The sequence below is a fragment of the Olea europaea genome, chromosome 7 (genome assembly GCF_002742605.1).
Source record: "Olea europaea var. sylvestris chromosome 7, O_europaea_v1, whole genome shotgun sequence".
Classification (NCBI taxonomy): Eukaryota; Viridiplantae; Streptophyta; class Magnoliopsida; order Lamiales; family Oleaceae; genus Olea; species Olea europaea.
The window spans coordinates 9,585,992-9,609,810 of record NC_036243.1 but is presented as its reverse complement, the minus strand read 5'-3'; the positions used below and the strand labels follow the sequence as shown (position 1 = coordinate 9,609,810).

General features: G+C 32.0%; 3 protein-coding genes across 9 annotated transcripts; all 3 read right to left on the bottom strand.

Annotated features, from left to right (window-relative positions):
* Positions 1–18: 18 nt before the first annotated feature.
* Positions 19–1,030, bottom strand: LOC111396926. The gene is made up of 2 exons (XM_023023542.1): positions 489–1,030; positions 19–394 (listed from the first exon to the last, which is right to left on the bottom strand). The coding sequence occupies exons 1-2, from the start codon at positions 882–884 to the stop codon at positions 233–235; spliced, it is 558 nt and encodes a 185-aa protein (XP_022879310.1). The 5' UTR covers positions 885–1,030; the 3' UTR covers positions 19–232.
* Positions 1,031–6,837: 5,807 nt separating this feature from the next.
* On the bottom strand, positions 6,838–12,624 carry LOC111396925. Of its 3 annotated transcripts, none has more exons than XM_023023538.1 (15): positions 12,504–12,624; positions 11,774–11,869; positions 11,547–11,658; positions 11,307–11,453; positions 9,503–9,607; positions 9,171–9,254; positions 8,967–9,082; positions 8,767–8,868; positions 8,566–8,679; positions 8,420–8,476; positions 8,274–8,340; positions 7,775–7,828; positions 7,601–7,675; positions 7,491–7,526; positions 6,838–7,257 (listed from the first exon to the last, which is right to left on the bottom strand). In XM_023023538.1, exons 2-15 carry the CDS (start codon positions 11,851–11,853, stop codon positions 7,144–7,146), a joined length of 1,263 nt encoding a protein of 420 aa, XP_022879306.1. In that variant the 5' UTR covers positions 11,854–11,869; positions 12,504–12,624; the 3' UTR covers positions 6,838–7,143. The 3 variants fall into 3 exon arrangements, with proteins under 3 accessions (XP_022879306.1, XP_022879309.1, XP_022879307.1); XM_023023541.1 differs by having other exon boundaries at positions 11,789–11,869; XM_023023539.1 differs by lacking the exon at positions 12,504–12,624 and adding an exon at positions 12,321–12,460.
* Positions 12,625–14,746: 2,122 nt separating this feature from the next.
* LOC111396924 lies at positions 14,747–22,271 on the bottom strand. Of its 5 annotated transcripts, none has more exons than XR_002703093.1 (3): positions 20,839–22,271; positions 15,126–15,231; positions 14,747–15,056 (listed from the first exon to the last, which is right to left on the bottom strand). XR_002703093.1 is itself a non-coding variant. In XM_023023537.1 (3 exons), the coding sequence occupies exons 1-3, from the start codon at positions 21,068–21,070 to the stop codon at positions 15,025–15,027; spliced, it is 342 nt and encodes a 113-aa protein (XP_022879305.1). In that variant the 5' UTR covers positions 21,071–22,271; the 3' UTR covers positions 14,785–15,024. The 5 variants fall into 5 exon arrangements, 1 of the variants encoding a protein (XP_022879305.1); XM_023023537.1 differs by having other exon boundaries at positions 14,785–15,056; positions 15,126–15,203; XR_002703090.1 differs by having other exon boundaries at positions 14,785–15,231.
* Between the last annotated feature and the right edge of the window lie 1,548 nt (positions 22,272–23,819).

The following is a 23,819-nucleotide window of genomic DNA, read 5'->3' as shown; positions in this document are numbered from 1 at the left end:
AATCCACATGCCTAGGCATAGCGATTTGGAATCCCAGATTTCATCTCAAATTTACAAAATAACTTTATCAAAATACAAATATCTCATCTCACTCCCCCCATTTCTTTGCAGCCTTTGTAAGCACAAGAACAGGCAACAAAATTCTTGAAAAAGATCAATCACAAACCCTAACTGCACCTACGGTTGAAACATTTGTCTTGGATAGATGATACAAATTCCTAGAACAAACCTATTACTGTTTAGTTAATGCTTCAATGAGCTCGCGTGGCGATGATTCCCAAATCGGAAGGTCAGTGAATTGCTGCTTCAATCTCTCTTCTTGGGCACTGCACAATGCTTCTGCTAAATCGCACAGATTCGAGACGTCTCGAATTATCGCCTCTTGTGCCTCAGCCTATCAATTGAAAATAAGAATAAATAAATAAAAATAAAAATGAGCTGAAATGCCGCAAATCGAAACCCTAGAGAGGGCGTAAATCAAGCAATACCTGAGAGAAGAGATCGTCAATGAGTCGCCGGTGGGTAGAACCCGACGTGGACTGTGCCGACGGTAAAATTGAACTACTGGCTTCGTCAAAACGTCTCGTGGAATCCACTTCTCGACGCTTTTGCATTTGTACATTGGCGTTTTCTTGCATTTCCTTCATTGTGTTCGACAAAAGCTCCCACTGGCGGATTTCTTTCAAATACTTGTCTTTGAGTTTGAGGAGAGCCCTTTTCTTCCTCCGACGACGGTTTTTCTCTTCCACAGCCGGATCTGGCGGCTGCAGAGGTGCGGCGGAGGAGGTGGGGTCGAGGCGTGGCCGCTTCTTGCGCTTGTATACAAAGCCATCGTCGTTTATTAGTTCCCATTCCTCGTCATCTTCCCGTTGTACTGTAGACATGGAATCGAATTCGGAATTCCCAATCCGAGCGGGAAAGATGAATATTTGGAACAAACAAAAAGATGGACTCAACGAAAATTTGAGTCGAGATGAAGAAGAACGAGATTTCAAATTTTCAACCGAGTCCAAGTGGGTTGTGCATGATGTCTCTGTCTTTCATTTTTTTAATATTTTCATCCATATTTTCACATTTTAATTTTAATTTTTTTACGAAAAAAGTCATTTTCATCTTATTTCTCAAAAAAAAAAAAAATAATAAATAAATAATATACCATCCACTTTCTAAAAAATAATAATTAATTAATTAAAAAATAAATTGCAATTATACTCCCAAACATATTAAAAAACTGCAAATAAATCCAAATAGTATTAAAAAGGTAATTAACACAAAAACTTCCTTACCTCTCAATATTGTTGTGCCAAACATTCATACATTTCATTTTTTGTCATTTTCACCATTATTTTCACATTTCATTGTGAAGGTTATCATTTTTTTTTTATCTATTTTTTCAATTAAAAGCTATAAAATAACGACTATACCCTACTATTTATATAAAACAAAAAGGAAAGAAAAGAGAAATAAAGAACAATTCGCAACTATACTCCCAAATTTTTCAAAAAAATTACTCAGACCAAATGCTTAGAATCAAACAAGTATCAACAAAAAAGAAAAAAAAAAGATTTAGAGCTCTTTGTTGATCAGACGACATCCAAATAAATTTAAAATAAATAATTAAAAAAATTTTAAAAAAATTTAAATTATTTATTTGAAATTTCTCTGTACTTTTTTGAAAAATTTAGGAATATAGTTTCAATTTGATCTTTATTTTTCTTTTATTTAAATAGGAGACTATATTCGTCATTTTACAGCATTTAGTTGAAAAAATGGATGAAAATGATATTTTCACAAAAAATGTTAAAAAACGAAAGATATGAACGTTTTACACAATAATATTGAAAGGTAGAGAAGTTTTATGCTAATTGTCATTTTAATAATTTATTTGGACTCGTTTGTAATTTTTTAAAAAGTCTGAGAATATAATTACAATTTGTTCTTTAATTTTTCTTTTTCTTTTTTTATTTAAATAAGATGGTATATTTGTCATTTTACATTTTTTTATTGAGAAATTAGATGAAAATGAACTTTTTCGCAATGAAATGTGAAAATACCAAAACACGAAAGTTATGAATATTTTGCATAATAACATTGAAAGACAAAGACGTTTTGTGTTAATTACCCTTTGAAGAAATGACCTTTGAAAAACATTAAAAAAAAATTCAAAACATTTTAATTGACAAAATGACAAAATTACCCTTCAATTAAATAGCAAAATAATCTCTCAATTTCCCTTATTTTCACCTTTCTTTCTTTCTTCTTCAATTGCATTGTAAAAATCCTATAACTGTTTTCTTCTTCACCTTAGTTTCTTGTAGTTTTCAAGATTATAAAAGCCTCTTCTTTCATTCAAGTTTATTTTACACTACTTCATCCTGATAGGTTAAAAAGAAATTCATCTATTAGCATTGTTATAAAATGAAAAATGTATGAATAATGTGATAAAGAAATTGCTAATGAAACTAATGAATGGATAATCGAGTGAAACATGTTTATTCTAGTATCATAATATGTTTTGCACATTTAGAAGGTAGACAAAAGAACAGAAAATTTCATTTACCTCTCCTTTGAGGTATGGGTTAAATTAATTGATAAGGAGGACAAGTTGAGGTACGATAAGCTTTTTGCTCCTATCCGAAAGTATATCTTGTGGCATTGGCATTATTTTTTGTTTCTCATTTGTGATAGTCACGTATTTTTAGTGTTTTGCATTTTACACCAGGTAAAGATGGATGTTCAAAACATAATAAACGCGGAGATTGGTGTAGAATAAAATTAATTAGTGATCGGGTTAAAGTTGGGGATTTGGAGTCAACAAAGGTATATAGAAATTGCAATTCAATATTTTTACATTTCGAAATGTGCACTATATTGGATTGAATTGTGTTTGATCAACTTTTGTAGGTGATACTACAAAGCCTTTGATCAGTATTTCACATGTCTGTCAATCTGTTGAAGAAATCAATGATGCTGAGGATCCGAATTATGAATCAACTCTAGGAAAAGGGCATTGGATCAAGAGAAGAGCAGCCATGTTGCTTCTTACATATACAAATCCCTTAAAGAGGAGAAAATCATCATACAACACATGGACTCGGCCTTATAGTATTAGGGAAGGGGTAGGGACGTATCTACATATATTTCATCAAGATTGTGCCATGTTGGATTGTCATTTTTGGCAACTTGTCGAGATAGCCCACACTGAAAATGGGTACACCTAAAAAGAAAAAAGATGACTACAGTTTGACTAAGAGCTCGTCAATTATGTTGAAGGGACTTCCCTAGTGCTCACTAAACATTGGAGTAGTGACATACGTTAGGGTGTTCATCATTAGAGGTTTCTGTTGAAAAAACCAAAAATATAGGTGAAAACTATAGAATGACACAATTGGCGTTATAGACATAAAAATGACCATTGTGCTGTTACATGTGTAAACATAAGGGTAAGCATCCACGTCCCATTTGTGTTGGGAGAATTAATAAGTATAACTTATTTACATTATAAGATAAACCTGACCTATATAATAGTTGAGAGATACGTTCATTAACTTAATCGACATATATGAGTTGAATGAATTTTATGATTTTTCTAAAATTAAATTTAACCCCTTAAATTATGTATGAATGCAAGATCTAAATTAACTAAAATTAATGTAATGTTATAATTAAATGCAAGTTTTATAAAAATATAATTATGAAAAGCGTACTAGGATCCTGAATCATTTTATATAAATCCCCTAACCCAGAACTTAAAGCGATTCAATTACTAAGATCAATATTTCTAATTTGTTTAACAATATCCCTCAAGTAGAATTAAACATATTCTTACATGTGATCCTACTATATTTCTATAATGGATGTGAACAAATAAAATGCCTTAAAGATTTATGAATACTTAAAAATCATGTAGAGTATATCGGTATATTTTCATCTCATATGGAACTCTACGACAATTGACACTATTTCTAACCTATTTTCAATCTCTCGATTTAAAAATAAATCACAAAACTCATACAACTATTACGCATAGAATTGTAGAGAAAAAGAAATTCATATCAAATATTCAAGAATTAAAAATGTGCTTTAATGTAAAAAACAATATAAGATGAAAAAATTAAATGTTCATGATATAAGTTTCATCATAATTTTAGCACTAAAATAATCTAACCTAGCATTATATCGGAATTAAATACATAAAGGATAAAAGACATCGCCAATAAATTAACTAAACGAGGTTAATTTCCAAAATTCTTACACAAATATTGATGAATTATTCTCCAAATTGCTGCAGCCGTCCGTCTCTCAACACTTCTCCAGCCGCCGGCAGCTTTTTAATCCCAAAGGATGTCCAATTTATTTATTTATTTATTTATTTTTCTCTGTATTCGTGTATCGTCTTTCTTTTTAGTCCCTGTTTGATTTTCATTACTTGAAAATGATAATGGGGAGAATAATATTTTTTAGAAAAATGAGTGGTTAAAAAATAAGGAAAATTTTTTGATTTACGTATAATATTATTTTATGGAAGATTGTGTAGTTAAAAATAGAAAAAAAAAATGAAATATAATGTAATTTAATTTAATGGGGATCAAACATGGCTTAAACATCAGCCGCCAATAGTTGTTATTCTGTTTCTCTGTATTTTATTCTCCAATTTGAGTCCCCTTTGCGTGTATATAAGTTTTCTCTCTGCCACGCAATTATTTTTAATTCAATCAGCCCACTTTTGCAGTATCAGTCCAAGTGACTATTGAATTTGATTTCAAATAAGGTCGAACTAAGCCCATTTAGATTAATGCTTGCTTTCAAGTTCTTAATTCTTCCATGAAATGCAAGTTAATCCTTTTCTTCATTCTTCCCTTGATTTTGATCCTTCAATTTTTATTCAAGTGAGATTTAGTCTACAAACTTCTATTTAATAGCCAATTGATCATTTTTCTTTTCCGATTGCTTTGAAAAGATTCCAACACCGAAATAACAGAAAATCAACTTAAGTAAAGTTTAACACTTTGACGGTATAAAAACTTAGTAATATGTTCAAATAAATACACAAATTGCATTTGTCAATGTTCAATCCTTTCACATTACATACAATAAGAAATCCATTATTAGAGGTTGTTTAGTTGAAAGAAATCCAAAATAAAGACGAAAACTACATAACAACACAAGCGTTATTACTGGATAAGAAAATAGCCATTATGTCGTTACATGTGTAAACACGATGGGAATAAACGACACCACGTAGATGTCAAAAATAATTGATATTCAATCAATAATATGTAGTTATTGAACAACATTGTCGTATTATCTATGTAAAATAGTAAAAGCGACACTGGAGCTATTTTACTATATACCAAAAAACAACCTGTATGTCTTTATTACTTCATCATTCATCCTAAGACAATGAAAAAATCAATCTTTCTAAATATTATAAATAATAGTTTGCATTTTCAAAATTACAAAAGCACTACATCATAACACCACCAACCTCTTTAAGGGCTTGTTTGATAGTGATTATGAATTGATTTTTTTATCATTAGAGAGAAAAGTGGGTTCCACCTATGATTGAATAAATAAAAATAACGACGAAAATAGTGAAATAACGGTCAAAAAATTGATTTTTTTGGGTGAAAATTTGCTATTAAGTGGGGGCTAAATTTTAAAATATGCCTATTACATTTTAATTTTAAAATGAGAGAACCAAACAAAAAATGAACTAAACATTGGATAAATTAAAAGAATGTCTGTTATTCATGTCTCGCTGAGTGGTGCACAATTTGTACAAGTGGTATTATGGAAAATTTTTGATAACCTGCTACACTTGTGAGATTTGAGCTCTTGTCCAGCTAATTGTTTATTTTATGGACGTCTGTTACCTCTTCGTTTCAATAGTCGTATCACCTTTCTGAATCTAAAATTATCAAGAACTTTTCAGTCCACCTTGTTTGGTAGATAATAGCTATAGTGCTATTCAACATATCAGATAAAGCTTGGAGTTGCAGACGACGACAACGAAAAAAAAAAAAAACAACACACACACACTAAAAAAACACCAACTAAAATAACATTAAATACTATATCCAATAATAAAAAAACAATATATATGAGATTTCTATTATTACTTTTCTTCTTTCTTCAAATATAAATGGGATTTCTCAATATAGATTATGTGGTAAACAATTTTTGTTCAAATGCCCAAAAGAGGTGAAGAGTACAATGGAGAATTTTATGGAATCGATCATAGACCGCTAAAGAGGAAGAAAGCATCGAGAATTTGTCTATACCATGAAAACATGAATTACCTAAAACTAAATTGGATTGAAAAGGATGTTAAGGTCTTTTCCTATAGTGAGGTCATTTAAAACTTCCACTAAATAAAAATTGTCTTCGCATCATGCAATAAATGTTACGAAAGACATTTTGTAATGCTTAGGCGGATGTTGAGGGTTTTGATGCTGTCATAGAGTAAAAGACTACGACAACATTCAATAATCATTGCGAAATGTCTTCAATGAACACTGTCTTTTGCAGGGCTAGGCAAATCTCCCGAACCGAACCAACCGAATCGAACCCGAACCGAACTTAACCGAACCCGACGGTTCTTGTCAAATTAAATACCCAAACGGGTATCTGAATTGAGAATCGACGGGTACAGTTCAGTTCTCGGTTCTAGACCAAGAACCGAATCTTTCTAAATTTTTTTTTATATTTAGTAAATCAAATTATTTTAATTATAATTTTGTAAGAAATGCCATTATAATCTCTATCTACTTCACGTAAATCTTTGGTTATATAGTGTCAATAATGTGAACATATGGGTCTATGATATGTTCAGAGTTGTAGTAAATCTTTTGAAACTCTTGTTCAACAAAATGTATCATCCAAATAATCACTAAGAGTCATACTTCAACAATCGAATTGATTGTCTTCATAAGGTCAAGTGTATCTCGACAAGAGCTAGAGTTACAATATGATTTATAATCTCATAACAACACTTGCACAAAGCAAAATATCCATTTTGTTTGGCAGGAGTTGAACTATACTCAGAGAGAGAGAAAAAAAAGCTAATTTTGTATCCGGTGCTGTTCAACGCTACTTAACAAATATCGCTCTCGATGCATGACATTTCCATGTCAATACTACCTAACGAGCTGTAGAATTAGGTGGATCAATTCCCATTGCCTCAAAATAAGCTTTTTCTGCAGCAGACATGCGATCTTGAAACATTGCCCACTCATTTCTGCACCTCTCTCTTACCTATACCAAAAATAAAGAAAGAAGAGGTTAAGTTTAGAACCCTTCACGTCCGAGGTCCCTTAAGCTTTCAAATCACAATTGGCTGGATTAAAAGTTACTTGAGTAACTTTTTATTTCCAATAATGGTTGGATATTTCACTTTTTTCTTAATCATATGAAGAGCGTGTACATCAAGATACGTATACGTTGAGAAAATAATAAAAGACCGGATTATAGTCAAGTTAACCACGTACCCCTTCCCATGGTGCCTTGCCATTTTCTGCTGTACCCTGTTGAAAAAAGATGTTTAGAACAGTAATTCATCGTGTAACTAATCCATTTTGAGACAAGATCTCATTCATACCTGGTTTCCGAGTGAAGGAACAGTTTGATGAACAATCCATTGAGAATCTACTACTCCTATTTTCTCATGAGCGGGCTGCATTCAAGATAAATGCAGTAAGCAGGAAAGGATAGCTATATATCTATTATTCAAGAAGGAAATGATTTACATTGTGAAAGAGAAATGCCGGCTTACCTCTACACATTTCCTAAGAGCAAAATCAAGACCCCATCCATGAACCAAATCATTCTGTAACAAAGAAAGTAATTTTTGAGCTTTCAATATCATCAGTAGATTGACAATCTCTTTTCCCTTTTTTTTTGGGGGGGTAGGGGGGTTACTGTATTCTTATCTTCGACTGTGATTTTTTTAATATTATAGGGATATATTGAACAATCATACATGTATCAAGTTGCTATATTCCTAGTATTTAAAGGACTTATTACTTATTAGGGGACCACAGTGAGAAAAAACTAGTATTCTTCTTCTCCATTGTGAGGAAAACCTGCAGCGACTAGTGGACGTAGCTTTTACATTGAGTTTGAACCACTATAATTTGTGTTTGCTTTGCTCATTTTCTCATTGCTTTACTATTTATTATTGCTCTCCAAACTAAGGATTAGAGTTTAATCAGTCATGGTTGCTGTACTAAAAACATGAACATGAACAAAAAAAACAAAAGAGTACTTCGTGCCTGAATCATATGCCAGACGCAGCGCCATGCATCGCGAGAAAATATGGGTGCCATGATCTCAACGAATCTGCATATGTTGGCCTTGAGTAAAGTTATGGATATTAATTCATCTACATAACGATATTGACATCAATTCATCTACATACGCTGCACAGGGTGGCAAATGAGGATCCTTGCACCAGCCTGGTCTTTCCTCTGTCTCTCTGTGAGTAGAAAATTTAGATAGTTATATTGTAAATGGAGAAAAACTAAACATGACCGATTAAGATAACCTGAGTTTTGCCTTCCTTACTTGTGAACTTCTGTGTCATTTCGCATTCTTGTCATCTGCCATGTCATCCCACTATCAGGGGATAAACCAGGCTGTGAAATATCTAAACCATGCTTCCTCACCAGTTTTATGTATCTGCAATTACATTGGCATTTAGGTTTAAAAAATAATTTGATCAACAGCCTATATATCAACGATAGGATATCAAATTTTTTGTCTCACTCCTCTGGATCAAAATTCTCCACCCCCAGGTCCTCGTCCCAGATAAATATGTAATCATACGGTGCAACAATGTCAGGGTGCAGAAAACGCTTGGCATACCACCTTGTAAGATAAGAAATATGTCTTACATACACCAGAACATCCATTACGACATATAATGGTGCACAAGAAAATGGAGAGAAAATGTGATTGTTGTTTACCATTTAGTTTGCTTCCGCACGCTCACATGGATAGCCAGCTTTGACCACTCAAATTCGTCCCATTCACTTGTCCGACCATCATAGTGAAATAAAAGAATGGTAAAGTTCTCTGTCAACTATACAAGCCCATTAAGTAGTGTGAGAGCTATATACAAATGCATAAAAGCACCCCTATAGAACAGAAGAATGGGGAATTGGCCTAACCTTTTTCACTATAGCATCAATGTTTTTTTTCTGCTCATAGCCGACGGTAAAAGTCACAAGATACCTTGATCTGACAATAATGTCCTGAAATGATCGAATTATTCAATCTAAAATGATGAAGGAAAAAAATTATACAGATCATTTCAAGCATACATTAGAACCGAAATGAGGAAAAAGAAGTAAAATGGCTCATGGATGCAGACATGAAAAGATGCACGCAATTTTTTCTTTTCTTATAATTCTTTAGACAAACTTCAGAGAGCTCTCAAAAATTCACATAAATGGCAGATGAAACAAGCCTATGATATGAAATTACTACAGAATAAACACACCTCATTGGGAAGACCCCACAATCTGCGGAGATATAAATCAGACTCGGTTACAACAATGCCTGGTGGCAGTCCCTCAGCACCTCGCGGATTAGTAGGAGCCCATATCTGCACAAAAATCACTTAGAAAATTATGGTGGATCAAAATGGGCTGAAGTGTTAACTTAAATTTCCACTCCTGCATATCACAATCTCTTCAAAAAAATCCAGACCGAATAAAATCTATAGGAACAGATTCCAGATTTCAGTTCTAAGATTTCCACATGTCATTCTTTAAATTACCCATATCGACTTGAACACTATAGATAGAAGGATGCAAGTTTGATTAGACCTGGACAAAAAAATTGAAAAATCAATCAAACTAATCAAACCGAACCGACATGGGTCGGTTTGATACAAATAATCGGTTTGGTTTGGTTTTCTTTTAAATAAAATCATGGTGGGTCGATATATTCATGGTTTGAAGCCTCAAACCGCTAGTTAAATGAACCAACCCAACCCACTCACACGTTTACCTTGTTTTAGGAAAAAAAATAAATAAATAAATAAATAAGCTCTTATCTCATAAATATATCTCAATTCCCTCCAATCTATAATGTTAACGATAAATAATAGCATTGAAAATTTCCTTTCACAGGCTCATTATGTTATACTTAACATTTTACTTGCTCAAGCAATTAGTCTACATAATATATAAAAAAGCAACAAAATTTTTTAAGTTTTCTGTTGATCCACTTCTATTAACCTAATTTTATTTGTTGTTCAATAATTTTTGTAATATAAATTTATGTTAGTTATTGTAATCTATGTGAGCCCAAAACTTTAACATTTTTTTTAATTCAATTTGGATTAAAAGTCCAAATTAACTAACCAAACGGTTCAGTTTAAGAATTAGAGTAGGTTGGTTTGGGTTGAAATTCACTCAAATCGACTAATTTGGTTATGGTTTCGGGTTGGAGTCTAAACCGACCCAAATCAAACCGCACCCAAGCCTAATGTTTGATGGAATTTTGGGATTAGCTTCTGAGTTACCATCAAGAACAAAAAAGGAAAAGAAGCTACAAGTACTAGACAAACACAATCCACAAGATCTAAATTAAAGCATACAAAGAATGATTTCTTCTCATAAATTTCAATCATTGATCTTTAACTACTCTACAAGGCAAGTAATCATCTTCATTCAGGTGAATAATGTTAATTGTTAGGATTAAGCCTTTTTCCCTGATTCTGTAAGCAATAATAAGCTAGAAAAAAATCACAAAATTGGCCCTAAAATTCTTTATATTTTTTATACCAATAATAAATTACAGCAACCTAATAAAGAATATGAATGCCCAATATCACGTCAATCTGAGGTAGAGGAATAAGTAAATACTATACTTAGGTTCCACAATGTCCAACAATTTGTTGGACAAGTCCGAAAAAGCATCCCACATTGGATAGATGCAAGGATAATCTCGAGTTTATAAATATAAGAGTATTTCACCTAATAAGTTAACATTTTGAGATGCAACCCACGTCCTAAAAAAATAATAACTTCTAAAAGAGAAGTTATTATATATTCATAAAAAGTCACAGCTGAATAATTGAACAAGGACACTTGGTTTGGCACCAGAAGCTTCTACTATTGCAGGTAGAAATTCGCTCTGCATTAGTGCAAAAATATAATTTTATGGCAAGCTTTTCAGCAGATTAACATCTCATTCGAACAAACTTCTTTTTTTGTCAAGGAACCTAGACACTTCTACACCATGAATATGCAAATTAAACGTTCATATGGCACTTACATCAAAGACAAAGTGAATACCTTGTTATTATTAAATTTGTGTGAGATGCCTGTGTTACGCTTAAGAGAAGACCAGAAATTTAACAGTGCTTGGGTTGAGAGACCCGAGTACTTGTCCTCGATGTGGGTAATATCAATGGAAGAAGAAACGCTGGACGGTATATTCATCTGGGAAAATCAGACATGCAACGACATTATTTCTTCAAGTCTTTGTTGAACTAAAATAAAATACCAAGAATTAGAAACAGTAGGTATGCTTGCCTTTGACAAGGAAACAGTAGGAAATGAAACACCTAAAAAGTAGCCGAAAACAAGCCCAACGAAGGTTGTTACAATCAGCCTCATTGTCTCATTTGGTCTTCTTATACCCAAGCTAGAGTTAAAAAGAAAAAAAAAAGGGAAAAAAAAAGGGAGTTGTTAAATCATTGATGCAATTTCAATACTACTTCAAAATTCAAAATAATCTATAAACAAAATTTCTAATTTACTTTGAAGCTGTGGACCTTCGAATAGGTGTCCCCATTTTACTCACAACCTTAGCTGAAAATAGGCAAGTAATGCCTCTCATGTATATACCATCAACCCTGTAATCCAAAATGAGATTGATTAATTTCACTACCTCAATTTTTAATGCAAAAATACCAGACTGAAATGAAAATTATCAACAATTATGGGATAAAAACAAGTAGAAAAAATACTTATACCATTACAAAATTAACCTACCGACAGGAAATTCACTTAAAATCCAACATGGGAATGAAAAAACCATAATTAATTACTGCCTCTATTATTTATTTAAATAACAGGGTGGCAATGATATCAATTATGGGATCCAAATTAAGTAGAAAATTCACTTGTATCACTATTATAACTGATGCAGGAATTAACTGGAAAAGTTCCCCATACTAATCTAACACTATTGGGATTGAAACTACAACCCAGAATCATATATTATTAATCTGAATGGTTCAGCTAACCAGACTGAAAATGACAACCAATTACGGGCTCCGAATTAAGTAGAAGAATTACTTATACCATTATAAAATCAGTCTACAGATGCAGAAAATTCACTGCAAAAGTTCCCATTACTAATATAACAATGTAGGACTGAAACTACTGCCCAGACTCGAGCATAATTTTTCTCAATGATTCAACTATTCAGAAAGAGATTCAAGAAAAGCATTACCAAAGATAAGCTATGGTTCATAATTGACTTACCTAATTAATGGAATTTTGAATTTTCACCTGAAAAATCAGTACTCTGAAATTTCAAAATTAGTGGGTCAAGCTTTAATCGTTTGAATAAACGATGTCGCCTTGAGGGGACCCGACCGGGGGGAGGGGGGGAGGGGGAGCGAGAGAGAGAGAGATGGCAACTTTCATTTGAAAAGTCTTGTGTTTGGACACGGGTTTAAGGAAAGGGTGGGGTCCAGCTTTATGCCACGTGTGATTAAAGCAAATTTCAAATTGATTCTCTTTTGATTGGTTAACGATGGATCGAGCGATTGGATTTTAGTAAGAGATTTCCAGGTCTCACAAGTTGAGATTTTAATTACATTTGGTTTTCTTGCAAGACATCTCAAAGGCTCCATTTGAGTCTCATTATTTCTTATTACATTAAATTAAATTTTTTTTTCTTACTTTTAATCACACAATTTTCAATAAAATAATATTACATGTTAATCAAAATCTTTTCAACCACTCATTTTTCAAAAAAATACTATTCATCTCATTATAATCTAAAAATAATGGGGCTCAAACGGGGGCTAAAGTTCTAATAAGTTGAAATTTTGATGATTTTCGTTTTCTTGAAGGGCATCTCATTATTAAAGTTTCCAAATAAGATATCAATCATTAACTTATACAAGTAGCTTTATTGTAAATTTTAAGTTCCAAACATGATTATAAAAGGTCATGACCCACCAAATTTGATAGTTCGACATGTGGCAAACTATCATTTGACAATTAAAAAAAAACAATTTTCCTTCCAATCATTTTTTTAATACAAAGCGCGGGTCAAGCATGACATACACTTTGAAATGTACAAATGACATTTTCCAAGAGCAGATTTTTGCAATCATTTCATTCATATGAAAATTGATTTTAAAAAAAAAATGGTCACTTTTTCAAAAGATGCTCAAAAATGTCATTTTTAAGTTCAAAAAATCCAATTTACTCCCTCAACACCTTTTTGTGTGCATTTAATGTATAATTAACGCTAAGATGTGATGGTTGTCTTTTTGAAGAATCCATCCATGTATAATGTAAATACATTATGAATTATAGAATTGTTAACCAAAAAATAATAATAATAATAAATTTTCATAATATTTTTTTCGATGATGAATTGAAATTTGCTCTTACAAAATACAAGTGTAAATCTTTCTTCCATTGAAATACCAAGCTTCAAATTTTAGTAGACTCATCTTCCATTATGAGGTTATCCTATACAATATGTTGAATGTTTTTTATTTTATAACTTAGTATTTTAGAATCTTAAATAAAACATGCTCATATTACTTTTTGCAAATTATTCTTCATTTATTACTTTTGATTAGTTTAGTAAACCATTTTGATAAAACATATTTAATTCAAAGTATAAAAAATTGTAAAAATCTTCCTATATAATATAGCATTGTGTAGATTCTTTGTCAAGATTTGGTCATTTGATAATTGAAAATTGATAAGCATACTTAATACTTCATGAATAATGTTTCCCCTTCACACACCTTAAATGCAAGCTTGTCGGATTCGAACGGTCAAGACAGACAATGCAAATTCAATATCGACATTTATAAACTATTAGGATAGATATTATAACTTTTCGTGTCTCTAATTTGTATCTGTTCAGTAGAATTTATTCGTAGGAACCTCTTGTATGCATTTAAATTTCGAAGTACTAAATTTGTGTAGGATGCTTATCATTTTGTTTGCCTCATTTCAAGTATGAGTGCCAATTTGATATTCATCGTGCTTGCATATTTAATTTATTAAAAGAAAAAAATATTTCCATAACATTGCGAAAAACAGTACATAGCATTCTATACATACGGTTGAACTTTAGGTCTTGACGGATTTTCTTTGACTCTCTGACAGTTTGGCCTTCGCGTGTACTAAACTTTACCAGTCCAACAAAATGATTGGTTGGGTACACAATTCTCAAAAATGATTACACTTCAACAAAACGACAATTTACACATAATGTAAAAACATAACATAGACAAAACACTTTCGATTACTAGAAACACCCTTCATCTATGTCAAGCATCATCAACATTTAACATGTCATTACCGTTATACTCCACCCCTTGTTGGAGCTAATCACAATAATATTGGACGATGGGACGTTTGGAATGTAGTCGTCGTTATCTAGATTGTATTTGTAAAGGAGCTTTACATGAATAGTTAAAGTTGGATTTTAGATAAGGTCATAACAAATTTTATCAAAAACATTAAATGTCCTATAGCGATACTGCTTGTCTACTATCCAATAACACTGTATTTGCACAAATAACATGAACTACACATATATGACAATTGAGCTAAATAGTTTTTCAAATAAATACAAAAACAAGACATGAATGTAAAAACTTTCAAAATAACACAAATAACAAGTTCAAAATGTTTCACATTGTTTTTCCAATCAAGAAAGTCCTATTACTTCATGTTCTTTCCTCTCTTCCTACCACTCCTATTGTAAGGAGTCGAGCTTAATAGCAATGGTATTCAGATGCACGTATCATCGGAACAGAAGTTGTTGATTGAGTTGGGCTAAAAGTTGAATGTCAGGCAAATTGGCCAGTAAATAGAGATAAGATCTTTGGAAGTTCGATTTCTAACCTGAATGCAAATTCTGTAGGATCGTCTTAATGAACTTCAAGTTGCTGAGCTGAGATACTTGCGCAAGTAGACTCTCATCTTTGGACAAAACAAACTCGAAATCAGTCTACAAAACCATTAACACAAATGAATTCCAATGGTCAGAGGATTATATAACATGCGTTTAATTCGTACCAGACGTAATGAAGCATCTGGAACAAGTTTGGCATTATATTATAACTATTGAGATACAACACATGCTAACATGAATCAGATGGTTAAATTCCTAAATTCAACCACGTGCAATAAATTGAACAACATTTCAATATACAAATTTAGCCTACATTTAAAGTTTACATTTGCTTATGGTGTAACCACCTACATAAAGATATTATCAATGACATATTTCATCATCCTATTCAACCACATTGCTAAAAATTCAACCACTATTGCTACCGGTATTCAAGCTTTAATAAATTTTGCTAAATGTAAACCCATAAGTACACGAATTGTTTAAGAAAATCTAAACAAGTCGTTGTCATGTGGTTTGAATTTAACGACAGTTAATCTTAAAACAAATTTTAGCAAATGTAAACTATAACAATGATTTGTTATAATGCAGTTAAATTTAGAAAAGTTCAATTTGCCTACACTTTTAGCAAATGTAAACTATTACATTATTTTCAAAATCAAAAATGTAAAAAAATAAATTTCACTCAAATATACACTACCTTAAAAATCAAAGAAATCCCTAAATCGTAAATCCCTAAATTAGAAATCCGTAAATCACACAAAAATATAGTAATAATCAGTTCTTATAAGCAACAAAACAAATTTGTTCCAAATCGCTGGAACTTCAAGAGCATCTTTTCCAATTTCAGAATTTTGAAAGTTTATAGGGGAGGGTAAGGGTTTTTGGTGTTTGACCTTTAGAACTTACATTTTGATTTGTTGCTAACGTAAAAAAATTATGGGATGTGTATTTGATATTCAAAAAATGGTCTCTTGTATGAAACAAATGCTAAATCAATGACACCTAGATGGTTTGGGATGAAGTATGGATTTGGTATATATAATATGAACTGTTTGAGATGATTGGGATGGTAAAAAGGTTAAAATTTGTGATCTAGGGTTTGGGCACATAATACGGTCGGTCAAGCACCACTGGGCCCCCCAACGAGTGCTCACAATCTGTTATGGATGCTTAAATGCCCAGAGGGCGGCCAGTGAGCTCTCTCTAGGCAGTCGTTAACATTTTCATCATATTTTTCTCTTCCAATATCAGATTGAGGCTATTCAAAGTGCATTGAAAAATTAACTCAAAGAATTCTTCTAGAAGTAGCATTTTTAAAATTTTAATGTTTTCTATTTGAAAAATATATTGCAATCTGTGACTAAGAATTTGGAGCATAACTCATGCGACAATTTGACACAACTTTGTCTTCTAATTATATCACATTGATCATATTTCTTGTACATCTTTGAGCTCTTTGACTCCATCAAGACTTATACTACCAACACTATTAACTTTTTTACTTTAATTACAAATTCATTAAGTTAATTTTGTTTATGGAGTAGCCAATAACAAATAGAGATCTAAAACAAGTTATTTTAAATTTTTAGGACAAAAAGATTCAAAAGTGACAAAAAGTGATATTTTTGCAATTGAATTAGTAAAAAGTGATATTGGATGCAATTTCCTCATTATAAAATGGAAAATTTACAAAAATGTCAAAATTCATGCTTGTCAATTGAAAAGTGTCTAATTTTGATAACTATTATAAAATGGTAAAATTTAGCGTCAAGATGTCCATTATGCTTTTAATGAAAAAGAAAAACAATTTTCATTGAGTGTGATACGTATCTCGAAGTTAACAAGTTGCTTCCATTAGAAGCTACAACAATGTGCTAGTTATTACCTAGCCCTTATTTGAGCTCCATTTCGGTGTTTTATGGTATAATAATTTTTTGAAAAATATGTGGTTAAAAAGAAACGAAAAGTTTTCAATTTATGTATAAAATTATTTTATGGAAGAATGTGTGGTTGGAAATGAGATTCAAAAAATGGGGGCCAAATGCAAGCGTTATGTGTCTATTTCTTGCATTATCTACTCGGTATTGACCAATTCTTCTAGGAAAAAAAAGGAAGAAGATGAAGTAGACAATCATTAACACAAACAAAGAACTATATGCTCTAACAAATAAGAAAATCACATAATTTTTATTTTGAGAAATTTAATTTTATCTAAATTTGCAAGTTGAGTGGACACTCTACAAATTTCTGTAAGATTATTGGAGTATTTTAGAAAAAAAAATTCATGTTCATTATGGTGTATTCCCCAAACATAATGTCACACCCTTCTTAAATGACTTTGATAGATAGGAATAAAGGTAGTTGTGTATTGATTATGTCATTAATGGTGAGAGCCTCTTCTTTGGAAAAGTTTAACAAGATGATAAATACATGTGGTGAGGTTTAAGCTCGATATATTGTTCTCGACACATCATAAACGTCGAGAATAATATTTTAAATTTAATTCCTGACATTTTTTCAAATGTTGAGAATAACAGTAAAAATTGTGTGAAGTTAGGAAATTTTGTTTTAGCATTTAAAATATTACGTGTGGGCAGTATATTCATTTTAAATATTTGTATATTAGTTGATTGTATTTGTGTTGATGGCACTCAGGTATAAGGGATATCGGGCCCGTTTGGTAGAGATTTTGAGAATTGATTTTTTGACCGTTAGAAAAAAAGTGAGGTCCACATGTGAGAGAAGAAGTCAAAAATTACGGCTTGAATAGTAAAATAACGGTCAAAAAATCAATTTTTTGGAGCAAAAAATCCTTACCAAACGGGGTCATCATGAGGTTTGTTGTCTCACACGATTGCACATTTATCGATGTGTACGACGAATGGAAGTGATTTGAAGCCGGACAACATCAACTGTCATTCGAAGTGACATTTGATATAAAGAGTTTGTCAATAAATTGTTCAAGAAGTTTAATGTTGATAGAATAAAGTTTTTAATCTACTTGAAATTCAAAGTTCCAAACATAAATATAACCCCGTTGATGTAGTCGACGATGAGGACTTGTAATGGTACATTTCTATTCATACATAGGCATGTGCAAGAGCTATGAATGATTCCTAATATGGAGGTACGGCGAGGTAAAGGAAATCGATAAATTGAAAATGCAATGCAATTTGAAGAACAAGGGAAAATACCGAAGAATTAGAAATAAACAATTACACACAAGGTTTCGACTAAAGGCTTTGACCAAGAAGTTTCATTCAAGGTTAATAAGTCAAATCTTAGAATTCTTACGATATGATGCATTAACAGAACTTGCCATTAGCTAGTGTGAGCTTCGAGGAACAAAAGTCCAACCATATTTAAGATTCAGAAGTACATACTTGAACACACATGTTCTTTCGTTGTATGGATGATGCAAACAAATCATAGTTCTCATAGGTATTATTGTGGATATGGAACGTGAGTTTAGTGTGCGGATTAGCTATAAAAAAGCATGGACAATTAAAGAGAATGGACCTGAACGGCTCTTTAGTTCACTTAAAGAGAGTTTTCAGAAATTACATTCATTCTGTCCCTAAACCGTTACACACATTGAGCTCATCAACAATAACATGTTCTTGTAATTTTTCTTAGCATTCAGGTTGAGTATATGTGATTTTCAAGATTACATAAGATTGATAATATGTATTGATGTGAGCCATTTAAAGGATCAGTAAAAAGAAACACTACTGGTAGCTGTAACTTAAGATGTCAATAAGCGAATATATTCTATTGCTTGAGATGTAGCCGATGGGGGAGACAAATGCATCATGGTAATAGTTCTTCAAAAAGTTGAAAGATGTGGTTGGGGACTCAGACTCAAGATCAGTTAGTGTTTGTATTGGATAAGAAGAAGAGCTTTACGTGAGAAACTACTATGTTGTTTATGTTTTCTTACCACAGTGTTTGCATGTGGCATATCGAAAAAAGTCTAATGTTTAAGTAAACAGTACTAATCCATGTTCTTGTTCAAGCGTGCAAAGTTAATGTACCAAAACTTTAAACTTGAGCATTTAATAGGATAGATCAGAACCATCTAGCCAGCGATAACTTCGTGCATGGAATGTACTGGTATATCTACCTGGTTATAAGCAAATTTCGATGATAACCAATCAACACTATGACAAAAAATAATGTGAGGATCCTAATTCAGTTCTCAAATGATAGCGTAGTTCTCCTACAACTTCGTTGGTTGAAGACATTCGGCTCATGATACTACAATAGTTCTTCGAGATGAGAAGCACATCTACCAAATGTCAGTGATACTAAAAATGGAGGGAGAGTTGAGAAATTCATTTAATGCTGGTACGAGATTATAAATACGTGATTTGGATGAACAGGTTTCAGAGGTTTTGTATAGGGACATACATGCTCATACCAAGAGTTTCAATTGCTATAGATTCCATGCACCCATATATCTTGAGCTATTTGTGTGAAAGATAAATCGCTATATAACATATGTTTTCGCTGTTATACCACAAAGTCCTAGTGAGTTGCGTGCAACAAAGTCATTTATCCCTTTAGAAAGGAGTCCGATTGAATTGTTCTATCTAGAATCTGTTCCATCATGTATCGTCCCAAATGTGTGTAGAGCACCAAGATAACCTAATACCCAACTTAAATGGTCAATAACTGAATGGTCGACAAGCACCTAAAAATTTGGACGATGTGGGCATTCTGGACAAAACAGGCAAACATGTAAGAACTTGACCCTGTTGAGTAATACATGCACTTGAGTGTATTTTAATCTTATTAATCGATTGTCATTCTACACATATTATTCTAGAAATTCGACGATTTAGGTATTAAGAATAATATATTGAGCTTAGAAATGTTTAAAAGTTAAGTTATATTAACTTGACCAAATCTTTATTATAGATCATGCCAACTTGGAGTACTTATATGCACAACAATAACAATGATACTAGAAAATCTAACACAACAATATAAACTCAAATAGAAAAATGCAAAAACCAAAACAATGAATTAAATACATCCACTCATCTCTTTTTTGGAGGCCGAAAATTAGTTCTTGACATTTCATATATGATACTCTTGACACTTGACGTTTTACCTTTCAAGGCCACCTTTGGTTAATTAGTTTTCATTGGTTGACATTTCATAACCTTATTGACATTTGAAAACTAGTTATCGTTATTTGGTTTATGTTAATCCCGACACCGACACTTCATCTCTCTTGAATGAGGTTTCATTCATAGGTTTTCATTTATTCTCTATAATTTATATAGGTCTTAAAATTTTAAAAAAAAATAGTTTTTGACATTTGTTATCTGTTAACCTCGACGCTTGACATTTCATTTCTCAGTGACAATAGTTCGACAATGGTAAAACTTTCTCTAGAAGAACTAAAAAAGAAGAACTTGAATCCATGTACCTCATCTCATCGCTAATAACATAACCAAACTGTATAACATACAAAACTCAAACGTACCAAACTTTCATATTAAAATCAAATTTACATCTAACTCTAAAACGACTTAAATTATTAACACAAACAAACCACTATGAAATATGATATTGTTTACAGCATCATCAATTATTGGAACTCAAGATGGTTCACCCAATAACATTTTATTTCTTTTGCTTAAGTTTACAAGAGGACAAGTTCAAAAAGTATTTTACATTTACTAGACATACCTCTTACCACTTTTACGATTGTTGCATATGTATAGTGTCTTTGAGCTTGCACTGGCATCTTAGGTATCAAGAATCGAGGCCTACATGACGATAGAGCATCATCTTTTGGGGGATTGTCAATGAGGGCATCACCGTCGGATGCTGGATCAATCAAACTATGCAATGCCTTCTTTTTACTTTCACGAACAATATCCTCCAGCAATTGGTTTGAACTCCTACATTTTTGCAACATGCCCTACGCAGCTATCCTCAAACTACCTCCTCTTATATAATTCGATAACATAAAATTCTCATGATACTGGGTATTTGTCCTTGCACAACTCCGTTGGTCTCATTTGGGATGTTAGGATGTTGATTCAAAATAATCGGTAATTAGTGTTCCGTTGTTGGAAAAGTTTCGAACTCATGTAAAGATTGATCACTAGTCTAAAACCACTAGGTTCGTGTATATATAGCTCTAGTGTTTCCCCAAAATTAGTCAATGCAGATTATTAGTTTTAATAATCATAGTCTAAACCCAAACCTTCAAAAATTTTCAACAGAAATACTAATTCTGATAGGCATTTCTAATCTAGCCTATGTATGGGTTGGAGATGCTTAAAAGTAGACTAAATCTCAAAGACTAATTTTGAAAGGCATTTCTAATCTAACCTTGGTCCATACTCAGCCAGAAGGTACAAGAGTTGAAGATTAATCACAAGTTACCTAGAATTATTATTTGAATTCATGTTAATTACACAAAAATATTACGTCATATATCATCAAAAGTACGTTCAAATAACTCTACTCGTCGAAAGTATTATGTTTTGAACAATGATAAAGAAAAATAAATAGTAAATACAATATAAATGACAAATATGCAACTCGTAGAATTTTTTATAACAATTCATAAGGCAAATAGGAGAAGGAAAAATAAATGTCCAAATATCATGAATTTTATCATGATTAGTACAAAAAAAATGCAAATAAGATAAGAATATATTTTTGTACCAGCAACAAAAAGCAACTGAATGTAAGTCCCTAAAAGATGTTATTCACAAACAAAAATAGGGAAAAATTCAAGAAACTAAAAACAATCATCCATTACCTTAACAATCTAGTTCTTGTACAAATGGAGAGACCATACTTTTTTTAATTCAATCAAATGCTAAGATTTCAATGGAAGAAATAACACGAAGATAATGATGATAAAGAACAATGAAGAAAATGGATTGTGAGAATTTGACCAGATAAAGAGCAATTGAGTAGAAATCGAAAGAGTTACAGCAATGAGTGACTACAAGCTCAAAATTGACATCAGGAAGATTTGGGCGGTTGGAGGAGCTGCAATAGCCGAAGTCTGAGATGAAGGGTTGAAATTTAGGGTTAGAGAGAGAAATGGTAAATGAATAGAATGTCTTAGATTATAATTGTGCTTCAATTATACGAGTCGGTTCATGTGGGTCGGGAGGAAATACATGGAAATGGCTGGTTTAACCTGACCATATTTCCACAATAGCCTTTGACCTTATAAAAAAAAAAAGTTAAAAAATTGAAATACATATACGAATTATCATTTGTCAAATTTGTCCTCATCTTCAATAAAAGAAAGTGAGAAGAGAAAAGGAGAAAAAAGAAATTTTTATACAGTCGGCTATAATAGTCAAATACGGTCGAGAGTTATCATCCCTACAATCTATCCAACGTCGACAACCAAAAAACTCGGTTGTTATCTTCTACAAGGTTAGTTTTTTAGGAATTTAAAAGAAAGATTTTCCATTTTGCATGTATTGTGAATTTGTGATTTAAATTGTTATTTATAATATTTATTCTTCGTTATTTGATAGATTATTGGTTTATGATTATTTTTTGCTAAAAAAGTGGATTAATCTCACCAAAAATGGCGATTCCTCACCATTTCAAGTGAGCACAGTCGGTGGGTGCCGATTGTGACAAAAGTCGGTTCACAACCGACTATTTAGTCAGCCCATTTTTTGTTAAATGGGTCAACTGTTCGGCCCAGCTCGTTTGGGCCAAAAAGTCAGCCATTTCTTTTCTTTTTTTCCCTTTTCCCTTTTTTTTTTTTTTTTTTTTTTTCCTTTTTTCTTTTGTTTTTCTCCATTTTTTTCCTTTTTTTCTTTTTCCCTCAATTGTTTTTTTCCTTTTTCCTCATTCTTTTTTCCTTTTTTTTAATTCATTTCGTTTAATGATAAAACATAACTTTTTTCAATTTTAATTAAATAATATTTATTTTAAATTTTAATTTTTTCAATTTTAATTAAAAAACTTTATAATATTTTTTTTGTTTTTGTCTTTAATTTATTTACTTTTTTATTAATATCGATATTAAATGAACCTACGTCTTGCTTATAGTAGTAACAATTCGGTTTGTTTAATGATCAGCATGCTGATATTCTAAGACAGTCGTTCATCTGGGCCCTTATGTAAGTTAAGAGAGGTGTTGTACTCTAGGCAGATCATCTATGCACTATTATGTCGGCTGCTCAGGCTAGTCGACGATAATGCCTTTCACTTCGATCTAGGTGGCAAGGTTGCTACTTTCTCCTTGTTTGAGTTTGGCTTGATAATTGGACTAAAGATTAAGGGCAATGAAGCAACTCGTGACGGTACTCAGAAAAGCAATAGGCTACACGACGCTCATTTCCAGGGATAAGTATCAGTGCTTCTGTAGCAATTGATTGGCATAATCAGGGAGTGCGACTTGATGTTAGATAGACTAAAGTTAGGATCGGTCTACATCCTTGAGAGCGTACGATATAAATTATGGTACGTTCTCGAGTATGATAAACTCTCTGTTATGAAAATTGGAATACCATCATGTATACCACTCATCTATTTCCATACCCGTTGATCATTTTCATCCAATTCAAAACCATAAAAGTAACAATCCAGGATTATTACAACAATATCTGCATGATAAAATATAATTTTCAATTATAAAAAAAAGGTTAGAAATTCGATTCAACCACAGTGGCAACAAA